The 19,866-nt window shown below is 40.4% G+C and overlaps 1 protein-coding gene across 1 annotated transcript; it reads left to right on the forward strand.

The window, feature by feature from the left end:
* Positions 1-849: 849 nt before the first annotated feature.
* ush1c (Usher syndrome 1C) lies at positions 850-18,367 on the forward strand. The gene is made up of 28 exons (XM_030790610.1): positions 850-885; positions 3,039-3,106; positions 4,577-4,720; positions 5,219-5,357; positions 6,096-6,204; positions 6,429-6,453; positions 7,030-7,087; positions 7,202-7,296; positions 7,457-7,541; positions 7,786-7,845; positions 8,013-8,069; positions 8,841-8,983; positions 9,792-9,857; positions 10,600-10,736; positions 11,258-11,278; positions 11,361-11,410; positions 11,659-11,823; positions 11,950-12,066; positions 12,347-12,637; positions 12,869-13,015; positions 13,754-13,870; positions 14,891-14,953; positions 16,497-16,538; positions 16,870-16,923; positions 17,068-17,167; positions 17,485-17,594; positions 17,888-17,943; positions 18,274-18,367. The coding sequence occupies exons 1-28, from the start codon at positions 850-852 to the stop codon at positions 18,365-18,367; spliced, it is 2,649 nt and encodes an 882-aa protein (XP_030646470.1).
* Positions 18,368-19,866: the final 1,499 nt, after the last annotated feature.

A 19,866-nucleotide genomic window follows, 5' to 3' on the forward strand; every position in this document is an offset into this window, starting at 1 on the left:
AGTACCCAACCTCCCAGAGCACAACATTCTGAACAGCTGAATCAGCACACACACAGACACACACACACACACATGCACACACACGCACACACACAAATGTGCATGTGGACAGACTCAAATGTACACAACAGTCAGATAGATATACAAACATAACACATAAGTGGGCAAGACCACATACACACAAAAATTGTTGTGAAAATGTGTGTGGTCTCAGTTTTGTCATGGTGTTAAATTTGATAATTATGAGATCTTCTTTTCCTATGACATATCTAGAGCAAGCATGGCGGCTATGTCATGTCATGTATTTTCTCTATCACACTGAAGAACTTACATTAGGACTACAGTGTTTCATTCAAATTGATGGTCTATACCTGGCATTCCTATGAAGTAAAACATATGTGCTAACTTTTCAGTCATAAACAGGATCTGGCAACAGGTCTTCTCATATACAACGAATATGAACGAATTCAGCATTTCTGTTTTATACTAGATAGAGAATTTCGCGCTGTTTTTCAGTGATTACAAAGCACTATAATTGGGGTTTTTTTTGTTTGTTTGTTTGTTTGTTTTTTATGCCGTCACATAATCATTAAAAAAAAGTGTTCCGGGCGTGACTGTGGACAAATGTTGCCAAGGTCCATACAGTTTAATATCCAGGTGATAGCCTGCTAATCATAGCTTTATCTTGCAGAATTGTTCGAGACTGGACTCTGACCGGTGCAGGTAATAATTCGCATAGAACAACTCCGTGAATTGTTCACACCACCAAGTGTTCGTGTAGAGAACCTACAGGATCAGGATAGAGGCGAACGCAGAAGATACGGTAGATTACAAACGGTAACAGTGAACATGGAGCGGAAAGTAGCCCGAGAGTTTAGGCATAAGGTAAGAATCCATAAATTATAACACAGAGGGTTTTTTTCTTTTTCTCTTTTTTTTCACAGATTCAGAAATTCAGCCGCTTTGTTATCGCTTACCCCCGAGGACAGGCGTACGTCTTATCACAAGAATGAGAATGGCGGAAGAGAACAACCGCTTAAACCCATTCATTATCAAATGCCCGAACCGCACTGGAACCTTACGTAATAAATTCGATCTCTTAAGTTTTCAAGATACCTAAATAGAGGTATAAATATGTGGGAAATATATTTTCTTGTGTCTAACTCCATTTGTTTAAACTCTGGGCTACGTTCGCCTTATCAGCGGTGTTAAGGTGTTAAGTGAACAGTTAGGCAATTAGTAAAACGTATTTTGTACACTTGCAGTATAATTTTGTCATAATAACTCTCTTGTTTAGTTGTCGTGAGTGCACGCTTATATTTTTGGAGTTTCGGTAGCCGAATAGCAACTCGCTATCGATGGAAAGGCAGGAAGACGGTACCTTTACAGGTAGAAAATGTTGCATCACGTCAGTTACCTGCTTCCACCACTGGTTGAGTAGGTTATAGATGAACGTTCCTCATAAATAAATATTTAGGCCTCTCTCGCTCGAAGTTTGTCCAAATATGGAGCGTTTGTCTCATATTTACCAACACTATTAGAAAATGTTTAAATATTATTGTAGACATTTATAATTTCCACATTCTATATGAAAGTACAGAAACGTGATCAGCTACACAAGCTTTAGTGTTTGTAATCTTAGTCCTTTACCATCTGCTGTGAACCTCTGGTAACAGACCAACACAAAAGGTCTTTCTGCAGCACATTATTTAGATGAGGAGAATTAAACATGTTCAGTCAGGCGGAGAGGATTGGTTCATTTATTTTTTGCCTTCATTAGTGGCAGCATGTAGAACAGGACAGTTTAATAGCCTGCTATCTCAACTGTGGTCCTCTGGTCTTCTGTCTTTCTTTGATTCACTTGATTAACAGTCACATACAGTCAGACATGGTTACAGCAAAAGTGTACAGTTTTTTTGTCTTAGAATGTCTCATCTCAAATCACTAAAATGGCTTTCAGCACAACTGCTGGAGTCAAGGTTGCCATTAAGAACATTTTGTACAGATATCTGTTTGGTGTCCGTTTTCTTTCATATAACTGAGAGTGGGTGTTCCTCATCTGGTTCTACTCATACAGCATTCTCTCACACAATATCAACCACAATCACTTTATAATGCTAAAGTCTAATCTGTAGGCCATGTTGTCATTTGATTGTATGTTAGAAATTTTTATTGCACCATAAATACTTTCCAAGCACACACCTAGGCAACTGTGTGTTTGTGGCTGAGTTTCTAAGGCGTTCCCCATTTTGATACATTGTACTTACCCCAACGTCTTTATAAGTATTTTAAGTTGTATACTCACTACTGAAAAAAATATCTTTTAATCGTTATGTATGTACAGAAGAGCAATGCCTTGCACACTCACTTATTTTTTTGTTGTTCAGTTATTTTGATGTTTTTCCAGATGCATTATTTTGGTGATTTTCAAACTTAATGTGTATGTCTTATTTGATTTACTATGATTAGCTGTGCTTACGTTTTGCTCATGTGCTGAGCTCAGTGGCTGAATGGTGGCTAATGATAGAAGCCAGATACAATACTGTAAGGTGACACTGCTCATTGGTGTGTCCCACCGGCTGAGTGGAGGGGGTGTAAACATGTCCAGTAGAGCACAGTCCAGTCTTGCTAGACCTGGTGACTGTCAAGGATAGAGCCGTTTGACTCTATGAACCAGCAAGAGGGACATCACTTTATATTTCTGGCAAGCCCACACACACTCACACACACAGATATATTGTGTTGAGTAAGGGAGATGTGCTATATCAACGACTGGCCCAAGCGTTTTCTCAAAACCTTGGTGCAGCAGCTCAGCCGTCGTAAGGTAAGTGAGATTGGCACTGAAGAGGGATTTGCAGAAAATGCAGCAGGTTGATGATGACTGTTGACAGGCAGGTCACAGGTCTTTATTTCAATCATATTGGAGTATAAGCCTGAAAAAAAAAAAAAAAAAAAAAAACACTGTTGGAGATTACAGCCTGTTGTGTGTGTGTGTGTGTGTGTGTGTGTGTGTGTGTGTGTGTGATTGTGTTTTATAGGTGGAGCTGCTCATTGACAATGAAGCTGAGAAAGACTACCTGTATGATGTGCTACGGATGTATCATCAGTGAGTTCCCACCGAATTCCCTTTTGTCTTTTGTTTTTAACCTGTTACTTACATCATGAGAAAATTAGAATACAATATTCATGGATTCTGAAAGATCTCTCAGGGACTGACACACAGCTTAGCCACATACACTGAGGTGTACTGTTCTTTATCTTATAAACATCAACATTACATTTAAAAAACATAGAGATGATGTGAACAATCCATACAAAACGAAGTAATAACAGATACTTTTACAGCAGACATACATGGAATACTTATTTTGCTACACTTGCATCAGATTACTCTCTAACAGTGGCTATGAATATAAAACTTAAATGTCTCTTTCTTTCTTTCTTTTCTTTTGCTTTTAACTGTCTGAGACTTTGAATTTGTGGGGGGAAAAAATCTCATGAAATCTACACCGAGTTATTTATAGCCCATACGTGCCTTGGAGGCAGTGAAGTTGATTTGTCAATTTATTCTTTTTTTTCCCCACAATATTGGGAAAATAAAACTTGATTTTAGACTTGAAATTGCTTTGTACTCTCACATTGTCAAGAAAAACTACAGATAGCAATATTGATTTTCATTCAGGAAAAAAGCAGAAAAGCAATGAGAACTAAATAAAGGAATAAAGGGTGCAGGAGTTTCCATTTAATCTTTGTGCGGCGTGACAGCGCTGTTTTCCTATTGGCCGGGCACTTGATAGTTTCCACTCTGCTTTATCCAGAGCGGGCAGCCATTCAGAAAAGCCCCTTTGATACCCGAGTCTAAGCCTGAAATGCAAATCATCAATGATTCATAGACAAGGGCAGGTGACTAAATTAATATATTGTTGTTATAAAGTGCCTCGTTTAGCTAATATATTCCTGGAACCACTCCATTACATGGTGTTTCTGTGAACATTCCTACAAAGGTCGTCAATCAAGGTGTAAACATGTTTCAGTATTACTTTGGAGAACCAGAATGACATTAAATATGTGACTTAATAATGGTTAATAATGAATGGTTTCAAATGACTGGGTCATTTCAAGCGGTGTCCTTTTCTTGGCTCCTTGTCATTTTTATCAATAGATTACAGTAGGCTGCTCGTGTCAAACTTGCATTAGCAGTCCACAGAATACATATGGAGGTTGTCTGCACCACTAATTCATTCCTTATCAGTCAGTGTATGGTATCTACAAAGGGTTTACAGTGCATTGCTAATGAAGATATCAGTGTGATGTCATGTGTGTTTAATTAAGACTAATAGAGGGATTAGAGATAATGTACCAAAGAAATAGATTAGACCCAGGGAGTTGATTAGAGTTTGAGGCTGAGGAAGAAAAATTTTGCCGTGTTATGAGAGCGCATTAGCACTGTACTCTGTTACAACCATCCACAGTTGGGGTACTACATGCAAGTTATGATTTTCTGAGACAAAACTTTGGACAAGAATGGGCCACCACAACTGTTATTATTTCCCATAACCTTTCGTGTGCCTATCAGGTCTATGAACCTGCCTGTTCTGGTTGGTGACCTGAAGCTGGTGATTAATGAACCCAATCGCCTACCTCTGTTTGACGCCATCCGTCCGCTGATCCCACTGAAACATCAAGTGGAGTACGACCTGCTTACGCCTAAGAGATCACGGTGAGTTGGCCTGCCTGGAGCATCTAGATGAAAAACGACAGAGAGAGAGAGAGAGGGAGAGAACGAGAGAGAGACAGAGAATGAGTCTGAAATCCAAACCCCCATCCCAGCACGGCATAATTGCTGTTTCTTAGACTCAGTGAACCATGGCGAAGGAATGCCGGTCATGGCTACTGCTGCGGATGAGGTCATTCAGCCGAGTCTTTTATCTCTCTACAATAGAGCAAATCTAACAGGAGTTTGCCCTGATTAATGTCAGACTTCATCTCAGCTTTCAGATATGAGTGTCTGGTATAGAAAGCAAATAGTGTAAAACACATTCAGTAGCAACAACACAACTCAGAGGGTAGCTTAGTGATACAAATCTAGTACTATAAGTATGTTGTCTGCCCTTTAGCAATATAACATTCATGATTTTGTGTAATGTTACTTAGAGCATGTATGTACAGTATGATATGGACTACATAAGACAGACAGTCCTTGTTCTAATGTCAACAGGAAGTTGAAAGAGGTACGTCTGGACCGCACACATCCGGAGGGCCTTGGTCTGAGTGTGCGTGGAGGACTGGAATTTGGCTGCGGTCTCTTCATTTCCCAAATAGTCAAGGATGGACAGGCTGGGAATGTGGGCCTGCAGGTGAAGAGCTTTCAGACACCGTCGTCCTAACATGACATGATATAAACATTCATCAGAATCTGAAGTGTAGTGAATCGTGAGGCGAATTGTATTTCTCTGTTTCATATATTCACCTCAGGTGTGAAGGCGTTGTACTGTTTTCATTTTTATTGCAGCAAAATCAAAGATTAAAAGTTTATGTAGGCTGTGCTTTCCCACAAAGGTTAACATGTACTCGTTAAGCTAAGGTAAGGAAGTTTTCACTGCTTGCGTTTCATTTTTATGGGTTATTCAAGGACAATTTAGAAGTTGAAAAGATTAATGCAGTCATCATCCACTAGGGGGGAGTAATGAGCCATGCTACAAAAAGCAGAGAACATAATGTGTAACCAGAGGGACTGTCATTTGACCTAATAAGAATACCAATTTTCGAGGAGACAACACCTATACTAATATCCGTTCTGTCAGATTGTGTGAAACTGGATCTTTGTGACCATGTCTATATACTCAAGTGACTCTTTTCAGTTTGTAAAGAACTCAAGATGGAGTGAATCATTTTCACTGACTTGAAGCGACTGCTGTTTATCAAAGGTGGACCTTAACTAAACAGAACTCATTTGGATGTCTGCTGTTGGCGGGCATCTAAATGAGTGCCATAAAAACGGCCCCCGGTCCTTCACCCGGAGCACATCTGAAGGTCGAGTGCCGAGTGCTTTCTATTACATCTTTTTGACTCTCCTGACCTTTTGCCCTCTACAGGTCGGGGACGAGATTGTCCGCATTAATGGATACTCCATCTCCTCCTGCATCCATGAGGAGGTGATCAGCCTAATCAAGACTAAGAAGACAGTGTCGCTAAAAGTCAGATGTAAGTAGCACGTGGTTTCAGTTCATTTAGCTTGTTATCCTGCACTCCTTGTCGAGTTATTGTAAGGGTTCGATGAGTGGTACTGTGCTGATATGTCACAGCATTGATCAAGTCTCTAACAGCTGTCTGTCATAAGAGATTGTTCTTTTTTCATATTTGAATTCTATTATACATACTCATTGGTTATTTGATGTATTTCTTTGTTATGTTTTTCTTATTCTCAGATGTTGGAATGATACCAGTGAAAAGGTACAGTCATTCTGATAACATTTTTCATCATAACATGGTATTTTCAATATATTTTATATTTTAACAATCTATGGGCTCTTTTTTCAGTGTAGGCATTTTGTGATCTCATTCTGAAGTGCTGATCTGTGTTTCATGATTTGCAAAACATAGAGGCCTCATTCATTTGTTGGTGCTGTAGCTATAATACGTATTATAATGATTCATGGTTCCCATTCACTGTATATTGCGTAAATGTATATGTAAGGAGCCAAGGCTTAAACCCCCATATCCTGATGTGAGTCTTTTAATGACAGACCATGATTAAAACAGTGGGTGGTATCAGTGTCCTTTTAGTAGTCATGAATCATTTGACCATCACCATTTATGATGACATCTCAGTATTACTCAGGACAGCCTGCAGAGAGAGCGTTAGCTGAAACAGTAGGAACACATAGACATCCGAATAAACTATAAGATTTCAAAACTCTTTGTCAAATGACATCCTCAGGTGGAATGTACACAATAATGTGATGTAACGATAAACACTGGGGTTTTTTTTTGTTTTGTTTTGTTTGTTTTTTTTTTTCTTTTAATCAGTTCTGCGGATGAACCTCTGAAGTGGCAATTTGTGGATCAGTTTGTTTCTGAATCTGGGGTATGTAGCAGTCCAAAACACTCATGGTTTTATGTCAGTCATATTCATCAAAAGATAATATGTTTAGCAGCAAGACATGTCTGAGTGTCTGTCTGTCACTACCAGGAGAGAAAGAGCAGCGTAGCAGGACTTGCTTCCATTGGAGGAAAAGAAATCAAGGAAAAAAAAGTGTTTCTCAGCTTGGTTGGTACCAAAGGCATGGGCATTAGGTGAGCAATATACATACATATATATATATATATATATATATATATATATATATATAAAATGTAGTGACTGGAAAAGAAGGGTTAATGTTCATGAAGTAGATGAGAACAAAAAGAAAATTGTAACTGTCGTAAGAATTTTTGTGCTGTTTCAAATGACCAGCATCTCGAGTGGGCCGACACAGAAGCCCGGGATCTATGTGAGCAACGTAAAACCCGGCTCTCTCTCAGCAGAAGTGGGCTTACAGGTATCGTATCAGCTCCGTTTTATTCACAAACGCGAAAGGAAAATTTACCTGCAGCATACGAATCTGTTTTGCATCTAGTTAATCATAAAGAGATGTTAGTCATTTGTGCACGTTAAGCTGTCGTAACACAAAGGTGAATAGATAGATTAATGCATGTATCTGTGTGTGTGTGTGTGTGTGTGTGTGTGTGTGTGTGTGTGTCTGTGTGTGTGTGTCTGTGTGCGTGTGTGTGTGCATTTCAAAGGTGGGTGACCAGATTGTGGAGGTCAATGGGGTGGATTTCACCAATTTGGATCATAAGGAGGTATGTGATGTTGCCATGGAAACTATTAGTTATACAACAATTCTGCATATCTCTTGATTGGACTGAATCTATAATAAATCGCAATTGCTTCTAGAAGGAACACAGCACCACAGTCAGTCATTTTTGAATCATTTGTCTTGAGCGCTGTCTTGATGTGTTGATTGTAGGCAGTTCGCGTACTGAAGAGCAGTAGGAGTCTGACCATCACTGTCCTCACAGGAGCTGTAAGTACACAGTTATACTGCCGACATCAATTGCATCTGTATCCATTTTATTGACTTCCTCTTAATGTTTCATCTCTCTGTCTGCCTCAGTGTGCCTAATACACTCAGTAGTCTTTCAGTGTTTTGAAGTCTACATATTTATATATCCAGAGAGTCTTGTACATAATTAAAGTTATATTTTTTGCCAGCTGTAAGTTTAGTGGGAGATGTATTTATAGAACATTTTCTATTATGAAACGTATAAAATCGAATTCTCATTGTCAGTGGTGGGATGAGGCGGTAAATTCAGGGCATCCAGTTGTTTCTTGAAGAGTCCCATATCCCTCTGTCTAAGACAGTGTGTTGTCTACAAAATATGCCTAAATGGCCCTTATCTATAATTCAGCTGCTGCTAGGTATTGGAGGGCTAATTTTTGTGCAGAGAGAGGGTTTTTTATATGCATGAGTTATCAGTGAGAGAGATGTGGCTGCAGACCAGGGTTTATTTACAGTGCTGTGGTATGCATCATGTACTGCAATTTATACACATTTAAAACACTGATTGTCAAGTTCTGATTATTCGACGTTGGAGGTTTGAGGAAATAAAAGTGGTCTGACTCACTGGTCTGTGTTTCAAACTCTCAGTAGTACTTTTCATATCCATCAGACTCCAACAGCAATGATTAACTGACGCGTCTTTAACAAAAGCCCTTCCGTTGATATCTGACATGAATTTCATCCATATGATTTGTCCATTTGTATGCAGCCACTCTTTCTGTGTGTGTGTATCAGGGCAGTGAGTTGTTTATGACGGATGAAGAGAGGCTGGCCGCGGAGGCGCGAAGAGAACTGGAGAGGCAGGAGCTCATGCATCAGAAGAGGGTGGCACTAGAAACAAACAAGATTGTGAAGGAACAGCAGGAGAAAGAACGCCTGTCAGTAGCCTTTAATCTGTTTTTCTCTGCCTCATCACAATACTGCATTAAACCACTCTCTCTCTGAATCGGCGGATGGAACATTTTATATTGAAGGGGAATTTCACCTTGGCTTATTTGCTTGCCCTGTCATTTCCTTTATTAATGAGAAATAAAAATAGGCCGCAAATTTTACCTGTGTCATACCACAAGAAAAATGTGTAATTTTCATATTTCTGGCTAATGTAATTTTGTAGGAAACAGTGTGTTCGATTTAAGCTGTTTGTTTCTCGAATAAGAGGAGGTGTCAAAATGCACCTAAAGGGCCCAAGACAGTCACAGTTAAATAACTGTGTGCATAGTGATAACAGGCTCAACCACAGTGGACAACCGCCATAATGTCAGTGTTTATCTTTCAACCCTTACTGTAAACCCTTACTGTAAACACAGGGGTATAAAACAGTACACGTTTTTTACTGCGAGCATCAGAGGAGCATCTCTGATTATGAGTAAACTGCTGTTTTGCGAAACAAGCACGCTTTTAATAGCATCTCATTTATGTATGTAATTGTCTTATTCTTGCTTGAATGACCACTACCGAATGACCAATAATTCTCCCAACGGTATGATTCACCATTTTATTGTGCTTTCTGTGATCATGTCACAAAAGTTAATGTGTATTAATGGATTCACTGTTCTTCATTCTTTGGTCCCCATCAGACGGCTGGGTTAAACAAACATAAGAATAACACCAGCGAATGTGAATTTTGTGCTGCTCCTCGGTAGTGATTTGTATTGGTTTTATTTAAAGTCTGTGTGTTTGGTGCAGGCGAAAGCTGGAGATATCTCAGAAGACGGCGGAAGAGGAGGAACGATATCGCAAAGAGATGGAGAAGTAGGTTTTTCTGTAACTCAAATGATATCATGCAACGTCAAACAGCTAAAAAAAATAGCATGGTGTTCTGACTGATATGTCAATGTGTCATAAGACTAAACACATCGCAGTGGAAGGAATAGCATCTCATAGATTTGTCAAAAAGACAGTCACCTACCAGTGATTTGATACTGACTGTCCTTTTGTCAACATGTTGCTGAATTCAAACATTTTCCAAGAGATACTGGCAATTTCAGGACCACCTAAAAAGGTCAAACTGTCATAAGCCTCACTACATATAAAGCATGAAAAATTGTTTCAGTATGAATTTTGAATTAGCGTTTGAATCATGTTAGCTGCCGAAGGAGAAACAGAACAACCTGTTTATCTGTGTGTAGCACTAAGGTGAGCCGAGGTATTTGCTTGCAGTGGGAAAAGGACTTGGTTGGCTTCTGGGTCAATCCAGCCTAGTTTACAAATTAACTCATTTCCTAATCTAAACAAAACAAGCACAGCATCAGATTAATATCAGTTTTACTCACAAAAAATATTCAGAGAGAGAGATATTTAGAAAATATTCTCCCCCTTGAGGTATATGATTACAGAGAAAATGTTTCATAACTCCAGAGGATAAATTGTCCTCTGTATTGTCCAATTTATCATTCACAACGTTTTGAAAAAAAAGAGTCTTGGCGTCCCCTCACAATGGCTTGGCTAAGTGGATTCGTTAATTCGTTAACTGCTTTGCCTGTTATATCTGCAGGATTGAGGCTGCGGAGAGGAAACACAACAGGGAATGGGAGGAGGACTGGGGTAACAGGGACACGCCCAAAACCCCGTCTCCAGCACCTTCATCTCCACCCCCCCGCTCCCCATCGCCTCCCAAAACCAAGAACTCTGGTATGAACTCAGGTCTTACACAGTAAAGCATGTTTGAATTGAACATACTCTGCATGCAATACGCTCCTATCACTGATCACAGATAACCAGTGATAGGAGGCAACAAAGAGCGTAAATATCCTCTGAACATACAAAGGCCGGTCTTTGTATATCACTCAGGTTGCACTGTGCCTCCTTTCTTGGTTTAAATGGTTGTTCTTTACGTATGGTGTCTTTCTTAATGGAAATACACATTGCATGTGTTCTCTTTCTCTCACTGTTTCACCTTTTTCTTTCACTTGCCCTGGTGTGCCATGCTCTCTGTCATCTCTCATCAGATGAAGATGGGGACAAGACACATGAGACAGAAGTGAGTGAAATATCAAAGTTGATCCGAAGCCTGAGACAGTGAACAGTTCCTTTGACAACCACTTCCTCTCATACATTCTTCTTTTACCGCCCATAATACGTCACTGAGATGCATGCACATGCTCTTCTTTCTGCGTCACTTTCTTTTCGTTTTTCTTTTTGTGTTTTTCAAGTCGACAGCCCAGAGATGACGGGTCTGATCTCGGTTTGAGCCGTCTCTTCACGGTCACTCGTGTCGGGGGGGCGTTGTGTAATATATTTTGCTCTTTCCTGTAGCTTTTGGCTGGTTTTACCGCTATGAAGGGAAGTTGCCCACTCTCAGAAAGGTACTTGGTGTGCAGCAGTTGTTTGCAGTGTTCTGAAGTGTGTGGAGTGCATTCGCATGACAAATGGTTGATATCTGTTCTTTACAAGAGGTCAAATGTACCTTAGTTGATGTCAGTTCGTTTACAATGTAGTCAGGTCATATTACTGGAAAATAATCATTTTAGCTAGTATGTGAACCCTGCATGGATCTTGGAATAATTGACAAATACAGTTCAATGACTCAAACACTCTCCATACATGTAATTAGAAAGGAAAAGAGAAGAAGCAGAAAAAAAAGATGTCAAAGACCGATACCCTTCCAGCAGAGAGGAAGAACAAGAAGGAGATGGAGTTTGAACTGAAACTAGCCAAGGAAAAGGAGGAGATGCATGAAAGAGAAAAACAGTTGAAAATCAATAGACTGGTACAAGAGGTAGGCGTGTGGCCAGAGAGGATTCACCTGGTGATTTGTCGCTGTGTGTAGAAAAACATCAAAGTTTATGAAAAAGCCTTTAGTTATGTCACTCAGGCTTAGCACGTCTACGCTAATGTGGCACAGGTGTCAGAGACTGAAAGGGAAGACCTGGAGGAATCTGAGAAGGTGCAGCACTGGGTGGAGAGACTGTGTCAGACCAGATTAGAACAGATCTCCTCGGTAGAAAACGACTCTCCAGAGGTAAAGGCGCACGCAACAGTCACCTGTCTGTGTTTGTATTCAGTACATCTTCAGTAATTACACAGAAAGGACTTAGTTAAAGCTGTCTTGGCCTTTGTGATGTTTACTCTGCATACAGCAGCCCTGAAATATTGATTCATGATTGTTTTCTCAGAGTTTGTTTCCACTGATTTTACTGTGTAAATTCAAGGTAGCTGTTGAATGGTGGCATCAGTTAGTGTCTCAGTGGAGTTGATACACGGTTTGCATAGTGTTCTTAAAAGGTGAGGTATATCTGCAGATGTCTCCAGCACGTTCGCCCGCTGCCTCGAGTCCAACCGTGCGGAGGTTCCCTGGGGGGCTGCAGTTGGCCACTACCGATCTGGATGACATTAATCTTGATGAAGTGGATCAGAGTCTCAGGCAGCCCTTGAAAAGACTGGCACCTACTCCACCCACATCTAATCAACCACCACCTCCATTACCTCCTCCTCCACCTTCACCCAGGCTTAACCCCACATCCAACTACCCGCCCCCGTCGCCTAGGCCCTCCAACCACAACAAGCACCATCCTGCGCCCTCTCCCAGACCAGTGCACGCACATCCTCAAAGCCATCATTCTATGCAGTCTGCCAGGATCCATCCCTCCACAGTCTCTAGAGCACGTGCACCCCCAGCGCCACCGGTGCCCTCTTCTCGAATCCACCCTTCCCAGTCCTCCTGGCCCCCATCTGCCCCTCAGCCGTCACCCCCACCCCCTCCCCCACCACCTCCGCCACCTCCACCTCCACCTCCCCCTCCGCCTCCTCCACCCACCCGCCAGTCTGAGGCCAGGTACAGCCCCTCCGGTTACCGCAGGTCTCCCAGCCCTTTGGAGCATAGCAACGAGTGGGAGAGTCGTGCATACAGGCAGCGAGGGGGCTATTCTACAGCCAGCCCGAATGAACTTTCATACCCCCCAAGCCCAAAGGTAGACGGTCTGAGTATGGCATGATTATTATATTCGTCAAGTGGCAGGAAAAGGACTCTTTTCCTTTGACTGGATAGTAATCATGGCTAGAAGTGTGCTTCATTTTGTCTGTGTGCAGTGATTCATTTGCCGGTTGAAGTGATTGTAGCATCTAAAATGTTTAATTGCAATGTCTGACATTCACTGAATCATCGGCCTCAAATCGTAACAAATTGTTTAAGAGTTCTCTCGCTGAAAAGTAGGAAGGCCTGAGTCATCAGCTGGTAGACAAGGATGTAGTGTGTATTTGTGTGTGTGTGCGTGTGTTAAGTGTTTGGGGGTTTTTTGTGTGTGTTTCCTACAGCATGATGTCTGAGGGGATGGAATAAATAGTTTTGCTGTGTTTTTCCTGGTGGTTTAGGTTATGAGAAACACCTCCCATGCCAGTAGAATATCAAATTCAAGCAATTCCTTGGTGAGTCAATGTGTGTAAATCAGTATCTGTGGAATGTGCAGACTAAGTGAAGTTTCTGTCGTTTTTGACAGCGTCCAAACCAAATGAACAACAACGCAAGTAGTGTTTCACCCTGTCCTGTCTCCCCTCACGTCAACGCTGTGTCCTAGACGCTAGCTAAATGCCCCGTCTTTAGAGATTGATAGACTTTGTATTAAAAGTCACTGAACCGTCTCATTTGTTGTATGTTAGGTCTAAGAGCGCTGTTAAAGTAATTCCTCATGCAAGTACCATTGGTTATTTAGAAAATAGCTCCTAGCCCGCCCAATCAGCGGAGACAGATTGCTCCTGTCGTGTCGAAGCCTGTCATGCTGCCCCCATCCCAGACCTCACACAGACCCACTCTGCGCTCAGAGGCCATGGTAAGAAGGGTGCTTGTGTGGATGCATGTGTTTAGTTGTCAATCTGGATGCTCTTTTTACTTGTAATTTCAGTAGTAGTGCATGTATGTTGTTGTCCTGTTGGATAATTGAGAATATCACCCATTATATGCTGTTGTTTTTCATTATTCATCACAAAGAGACCTCAGAATTTTTCTGCATGCTATCGTGAAACGGTAGTAGAAAGTGGTTTTTTAATAGTGAATTCACTGGGTTGTTCAAAAATGTAGGGGGAAACAGGAAGGGACATACAGTATTTGTGGGTCCAAAAGCAGTAAATCTTTTAGATTGACCTCTGTGATTCGTTTCACTGAAGTCTGAGACTGAACATTTTTCATTTTTCCCCAAAACAGAGAGAGAGAGAGAGAAAGAGAGACTCACACACTGCCTGTTAAATGAGCTCCACTGAATATCGGCTTAGAAATCTCCGTGCTTTGATTGATTCCCTCTCTAGTCTTAGTCACAGTCTCTTTACAAATGTGAGAATCCAGCTTCTCTTTATTAAATCACAGAGGGAGCCAATATATCCCCAGTTAATACATTTTCCGCTTTCATATAGTTTGAAATGTGGGCTGTGCTTCACGCTGGATGACCATCTGCTTCTTCTGTCAGAGGCCTATGGAGGGCAAACAAGGACACACTCTGCATCCCAATGAATAGCCCTGTATTTATCAGTCCACTGTCTCAGATCTGAGGGTTGCAGCAACATCTGAAATATGATTATAACCGTGTTTCTCAAACGTAGTCCATGCCATTTAATCAACGCACTCTTAGGTGGAGTATGACATAATGTTCTTAAAACTTTCCTAAGGTTGGAATCAATACGATCAGACTAATGATGTGTCAATACAGTTCAAAAGCTCTTCCGTTGTCAATAGAATCGATTGGATCTGAAGGCCAAGATTTATGTAACCCCTGCAAAGGCTGGGTCAATAGACAGCTGTTGTTGTGTGTTAGTTTTGTGTCAATGTGATCAGAATAATTTATTGTTATGTGTTGCAGCCACCAGAGATGCTAAAACGGATGGTGGTGTACAACTCCTCCTTTAAGTCCAACAAGAAACAAGTAAAGAATGTCCTCCATGTTCATCCTGAGTGATGGGGTTTTTTTCTGACTGCTCTGCAGATTCTTCTCTCCGTGTGCTGTGTTACTTTTCAGTTTCAGCCTCATTTCACAGTTTTGCTCTGTTTTCACCCAGTCGAGTCCTGTTCAGTTCTGTTTGTGCTCTTCAGTATTCGCTGATCCTCTCTGATCACGTGCTGGAACAGGAGACAAGAGGACAGTTGTTCTCCTGAGACTTTGCCTTTGTTGGCGTATTTTATAATTATGATTTTCCTGACATTTATATAGCAAACCCCGTATTGATCTGGCACTTGGAGATCCACAGTGAGAAAACACAGTGTGTTAGGAGCGAAGGGAACATGGCATCGTAACCTTTATCTGTAAACATGGATCTGTTTTACTCCAAAGATTCCCATTCCTTATTTGTGGAAAGGGGGGGGGGGTTTACTCGGAGGCTAATTATCATTTTATCTTATTTCTCTTTTTATGTCATTGTGGAATTTCAATGACATCGCCATAAACCAGGTTCTTTTATGTGTACTATCTTTCAAGTAGTTATATTTAATAATCTATTTTCCGTCTGAGCACAAAGCATTGAAAAAGCTGTGTAATCTTGTTTTGAAATGGAAACATCAAAACCAATATTGCATAATTAAATACAACTGCAATTGTTCTGAATGGCATTTGCGTTGTTGATGGTCCTGGTCTGTTTATGCTGAGGAGAATGAATGGGATTGATTCAGCCTTGTTTGAAGGTCGTCAGTGTCCTACAGGGGAATGAACACAGTTTAACAGTCAAAGCAGATTTCAGGTTTTATTTTCATTTTTTCCACTCTTTATCTTATCCTTTGTCTGTTACTGTCTCTTCTATCCTGCCTGTGATGCAAAATGAGTATTTCCCCTTGTTGCTCTTCGCTATAGAGTTTTTTTTAAAGACACATTTATTTAATATCTACAGAATTTTACAGAGTGTCACATTTAGCAGATTTTCAGACTGCCATTGTCCAGATCCTTAAGTCTATTACACTATGCATCAAAATACACAGTCAGATTCACATATTCTCCTCAGATTGCATATTCATTTTATTAATGGAAAGGAAATGGTTGTCAAATGAATTCAGCCATGCATCGAAACAAGCTCAGTAATCATAATGTTTCTATTTGGGTTTTTTTCTTTAATAGATATACTGATCACACTGCATTTTATTTTAGTTCTTTATTATTTTATTTTCATCATAGATCTGTGTTCCGTTATTTTTAGTTATTTTAAAATATTTCAGTCAAAATCAGTCTTACACTGTATGAATAACAAGTGTGAGCAGTGTCATACTGCTGAAGCAGCTAGGGGAGAAACGTTAATCATTTACTGTAACAGATGAAACATGCCAATTACTTGAATTTATTATATTGAATATGGATGTGATTACAGGGTAACTCAATCAATATTGGATTATTTATGGTTCTATAAAGACCTCCTTTGATTTCCAATACACTTGTTAACTTACTCTGCCGATTTAGTGCCCTCATTTATCATTTGCTTCAACAGGGATTTCAGAAATACGTCGACGACTTTGATCCACACTCCATGGTGAGTCTTTTTGACCTTTACTACGAGCACATTAAAGCATATGAAAAGGGTTGCAGAAGCTTTCTGACACGATGCCTACTTTTGACTGAATAATATCAGAGTGCTAATCTCTGTTGTGTGTGACTACAGAGCTTGATTATAAAAGAAATCTGTGTCTAATCTGAGGGATGAAATAGCTGACTATGTGCTCTCTGTACATGTCTGTGTTACATTACACTAGTGAATCATCTTTCACAGCCAGTTTTTATACCTCACCCTAAATAGAACAAATCAGTTTACCAGCTGAATTGGAATTTTCCTATCCACAATAACTCTCCTGTCCCATTCCTAGTTCGCTCCAACGGAACTAGATGGAAGAGATGTACGTCTACTCCGAATTAAAAAGGTAAAGCTCCCTTAAAGATGTATACAGACATACAAATATTGCTTTGTGGCAACTTTGCTGTGTATCAGAGAGGATATTAACAATCAGAGAAAAAGAACGTCTATGTGGAGAAATGAGAAATGATACTGAGCGTGCTCTGTGCAGGATGGTCCGCTGGATCTTGCAGTGGAAGGAGGTATAGACTCTCCGCTGGGGAAGATTGTGGTATCAACTGTTTATGAAGATGGCTCTGCAGACAAACATGGTGAGCTGAATAGGAACTGTCCTTTCCTCTCACAGTCAGTCCTTACACAACACTAGAACCAGAACATTATCACAAACAGATCAGAATCATACACAGGAACACTGGGAATAATGGCCATTAGCTCGGCAAATCATGGAAGACACTCAGTATTTTCACAAAGACCCAACTGGGAGAGAGTCCCACCTCTGTGTGGCTGAGTAATTAGTTCAATGAGCTTGTAGGTGGTGCTAATAGTCCAGAGAGGCGGAGCGTGGCCAGACTGAGAGCTGATTGGATTCTGGTATGACAGACATCATGTGTTTATGCTTCTCTTTCAGGTGGGATAGTGCCCGGGGATGAAATAATGGCAGTGAATGGGAAAATCCTGACTGATGCCACTCTTTCTGAGGCCCAGAGCTCACTGGCTCGGGCTTGGAACAGTGGAGGGGTAAGCAAAAGCCTTTTCACAGCCACCCATTCATTAGCCAAGGCTACAAATAAAACTCAGAGTATAATCTCATGTGTACTGACCTGCCCATATTTTAGTCACTTTTATATTGCTGTCTGTTTGTTCCTGAGCTGCGTAATGGAGACTGACCAGTGGACCAGCTCAAGAAGAAAAATCAATACGCTCAAGGAATTGTTTGGAAACTCCCTGTCTTTTGTGAGAGAAAAATAAGACACAAATCACAGGCGTTTCATTGGGTATAGTTATATTTGTTCATGGTTTTGTATTTGCAGGATTGGATTGACCTCGTGATAGCTGTATCCCCACCAAAGGAATACGAAGATGAGGTGTACGTATGCTGTTAACATTATATAAAAACTCTACATTTTAACTCAGACAGGTTTATTCCTTAGAGACCCTTTACGCCTCGTTTCCATGACCTGCCAAAAAAAAAAAAAAACATGTCAGTAAACCAACTCCAAAACATGAATCATTGAATTCATATCAATATCTGTGTCAAGTCATGGCCAGAAGGACTGTTTTACTCCATCATGATCATGTTTTATTGCCTGAGTCTGGAGTCATGTGATTTTACCATAAGGCTCATTGTTTTTTAAATGAAGTGAAGAGCATGAAGCTGATTGGCCTCTTTGCTGAACTTGTCATTCATATCATCCAGCCCTAAGACAGCATCACTCAGTCCCACTGCGAACAGAAAGGTTTTCGAAGGCAGTGCTCCGGTGTACAGACAAGGTTACCTGCTCAAGTTTTAGCTGCTCCGCTCATGTCCCGGAGAGCCAGTAGGGCGGGTGTGTCTGTGTGTTTTTTTTTTTTTTTTTTTTGCGTATCTATCACATGCATGTGACAGTCTCTCTGTCAATCAGGTTGCTCACCTTTGGCAGACAGCGCATCTTCTCCTGCTGACAGAATTCATTTTGCATTCAGTTAATACACGTCAAACATTGGCTAAAATTATTTTATTATGGTTAATCTGGTTAATATATATCTTTCCATTCACCTCAAATTATTCTGTTAGGGAGTTTGATTTTTTTTTTTTGTCATAGCTGTTTAAGAGGTGTTGCCTGCACAGTATTTTTGCTCTTCTATCATAATTAATCTTTTATAGGAGTACATTAAGTTTTCATAAGCTTATTCTGTTTGTACATGGGCCTGTTTTTCAAAAGGCCAGCTCATTGTTCGTTCAGTACAACATGCTCAAGTAAAATGTACGATTTAACTGCTGTAATTTCTAAAAATTAACTACAAATATTTTTTTTTCAACCCCACAACTTTTTGGTGGCTGTTCTCTGACAGCACACTCCTGCCAGCAGGTCTGAAAATTTGACAGATTATACCAATTTAGAACTTCAGATACTTTTCTCACAAGACCCTTCTTACAAATAACTGATATCTTGATGGTCCTGCCAAAACCCTGGTATCTCTCTCCTCCCTTACAATACAGAGATGAGTGGCTCCTAAGGCAAAGCTTGGGGCTCTCAATCATTGCCCCCCAGGGATAACCCAAAATCCAAAGTGGGGTGGCCCACATCCTTTCCAGGCTGGCCAGACTTAGCCTGAAGCAATCCATGTTCTGTTGGCAGTAGTCACTTGGCCTATTCCCAGCACTCTAGATTAGAGACGGCAGATGAAATATAGGGAAAATGTTGTTCTCACCACAAGCAAAACATATACAGCTTTGCATGCAATGCAGTAATGTATTAGATGCTACATTCACCAAGAAACACTAGCAAGATTAGCATTAACACAGAAGAGGTGCTGTAAGGAAGCACTGATTATGACTTTTTACCAACAATTATAGAAATTGACATGTTTGTGATAAAAGTCACTCATAAAACTAATTGTTTCTTACAGAAGTTTGTCGTTGGTTTTGTAGTTGATTGCCCAAAAACTGTCCAGTCTTTGGTTTGCTAACATACGTGATATGCTAACTTATTTTTGAGGCTGCTAGGTGGTTATTGATTGTTATTTATGACTGTCATTGACAGGAAATACATTTTACTGAAGATATATATGTCCTCTGTCAGATATTCTATTTCATGCCTCTCTTCATCATGACTTTGCTTGGATCACATATGCTGCTGTTAAATGAAAGTTTCTTTTTAAATCAATATTTCATCTTCCAGCAATATTTTCTTTGCTTACACCTGTAGAGTTGATGCTGGTTGGCTATGATAGCTGTGTCTTAAGATGCTAACATAAGCTTTCTTAACTGTAAATAATGAGATAAAATGAGGGAAAACAAGCAATTTTG

This window comes from Chanos chanos, chromosome 13 (assembly GCF_902362185.1).
Source record: "Chanos chanos chromosome 13, fChaCha1.1, whole genome shotgun sequence".
In the NCBI taxonomy this organism is placed as follows: Eukaryota; Metazoa; Chordata; class Actinopteri; order Gonorynchiformes; family Chanidae; genus Chanos; species Chanos chanos.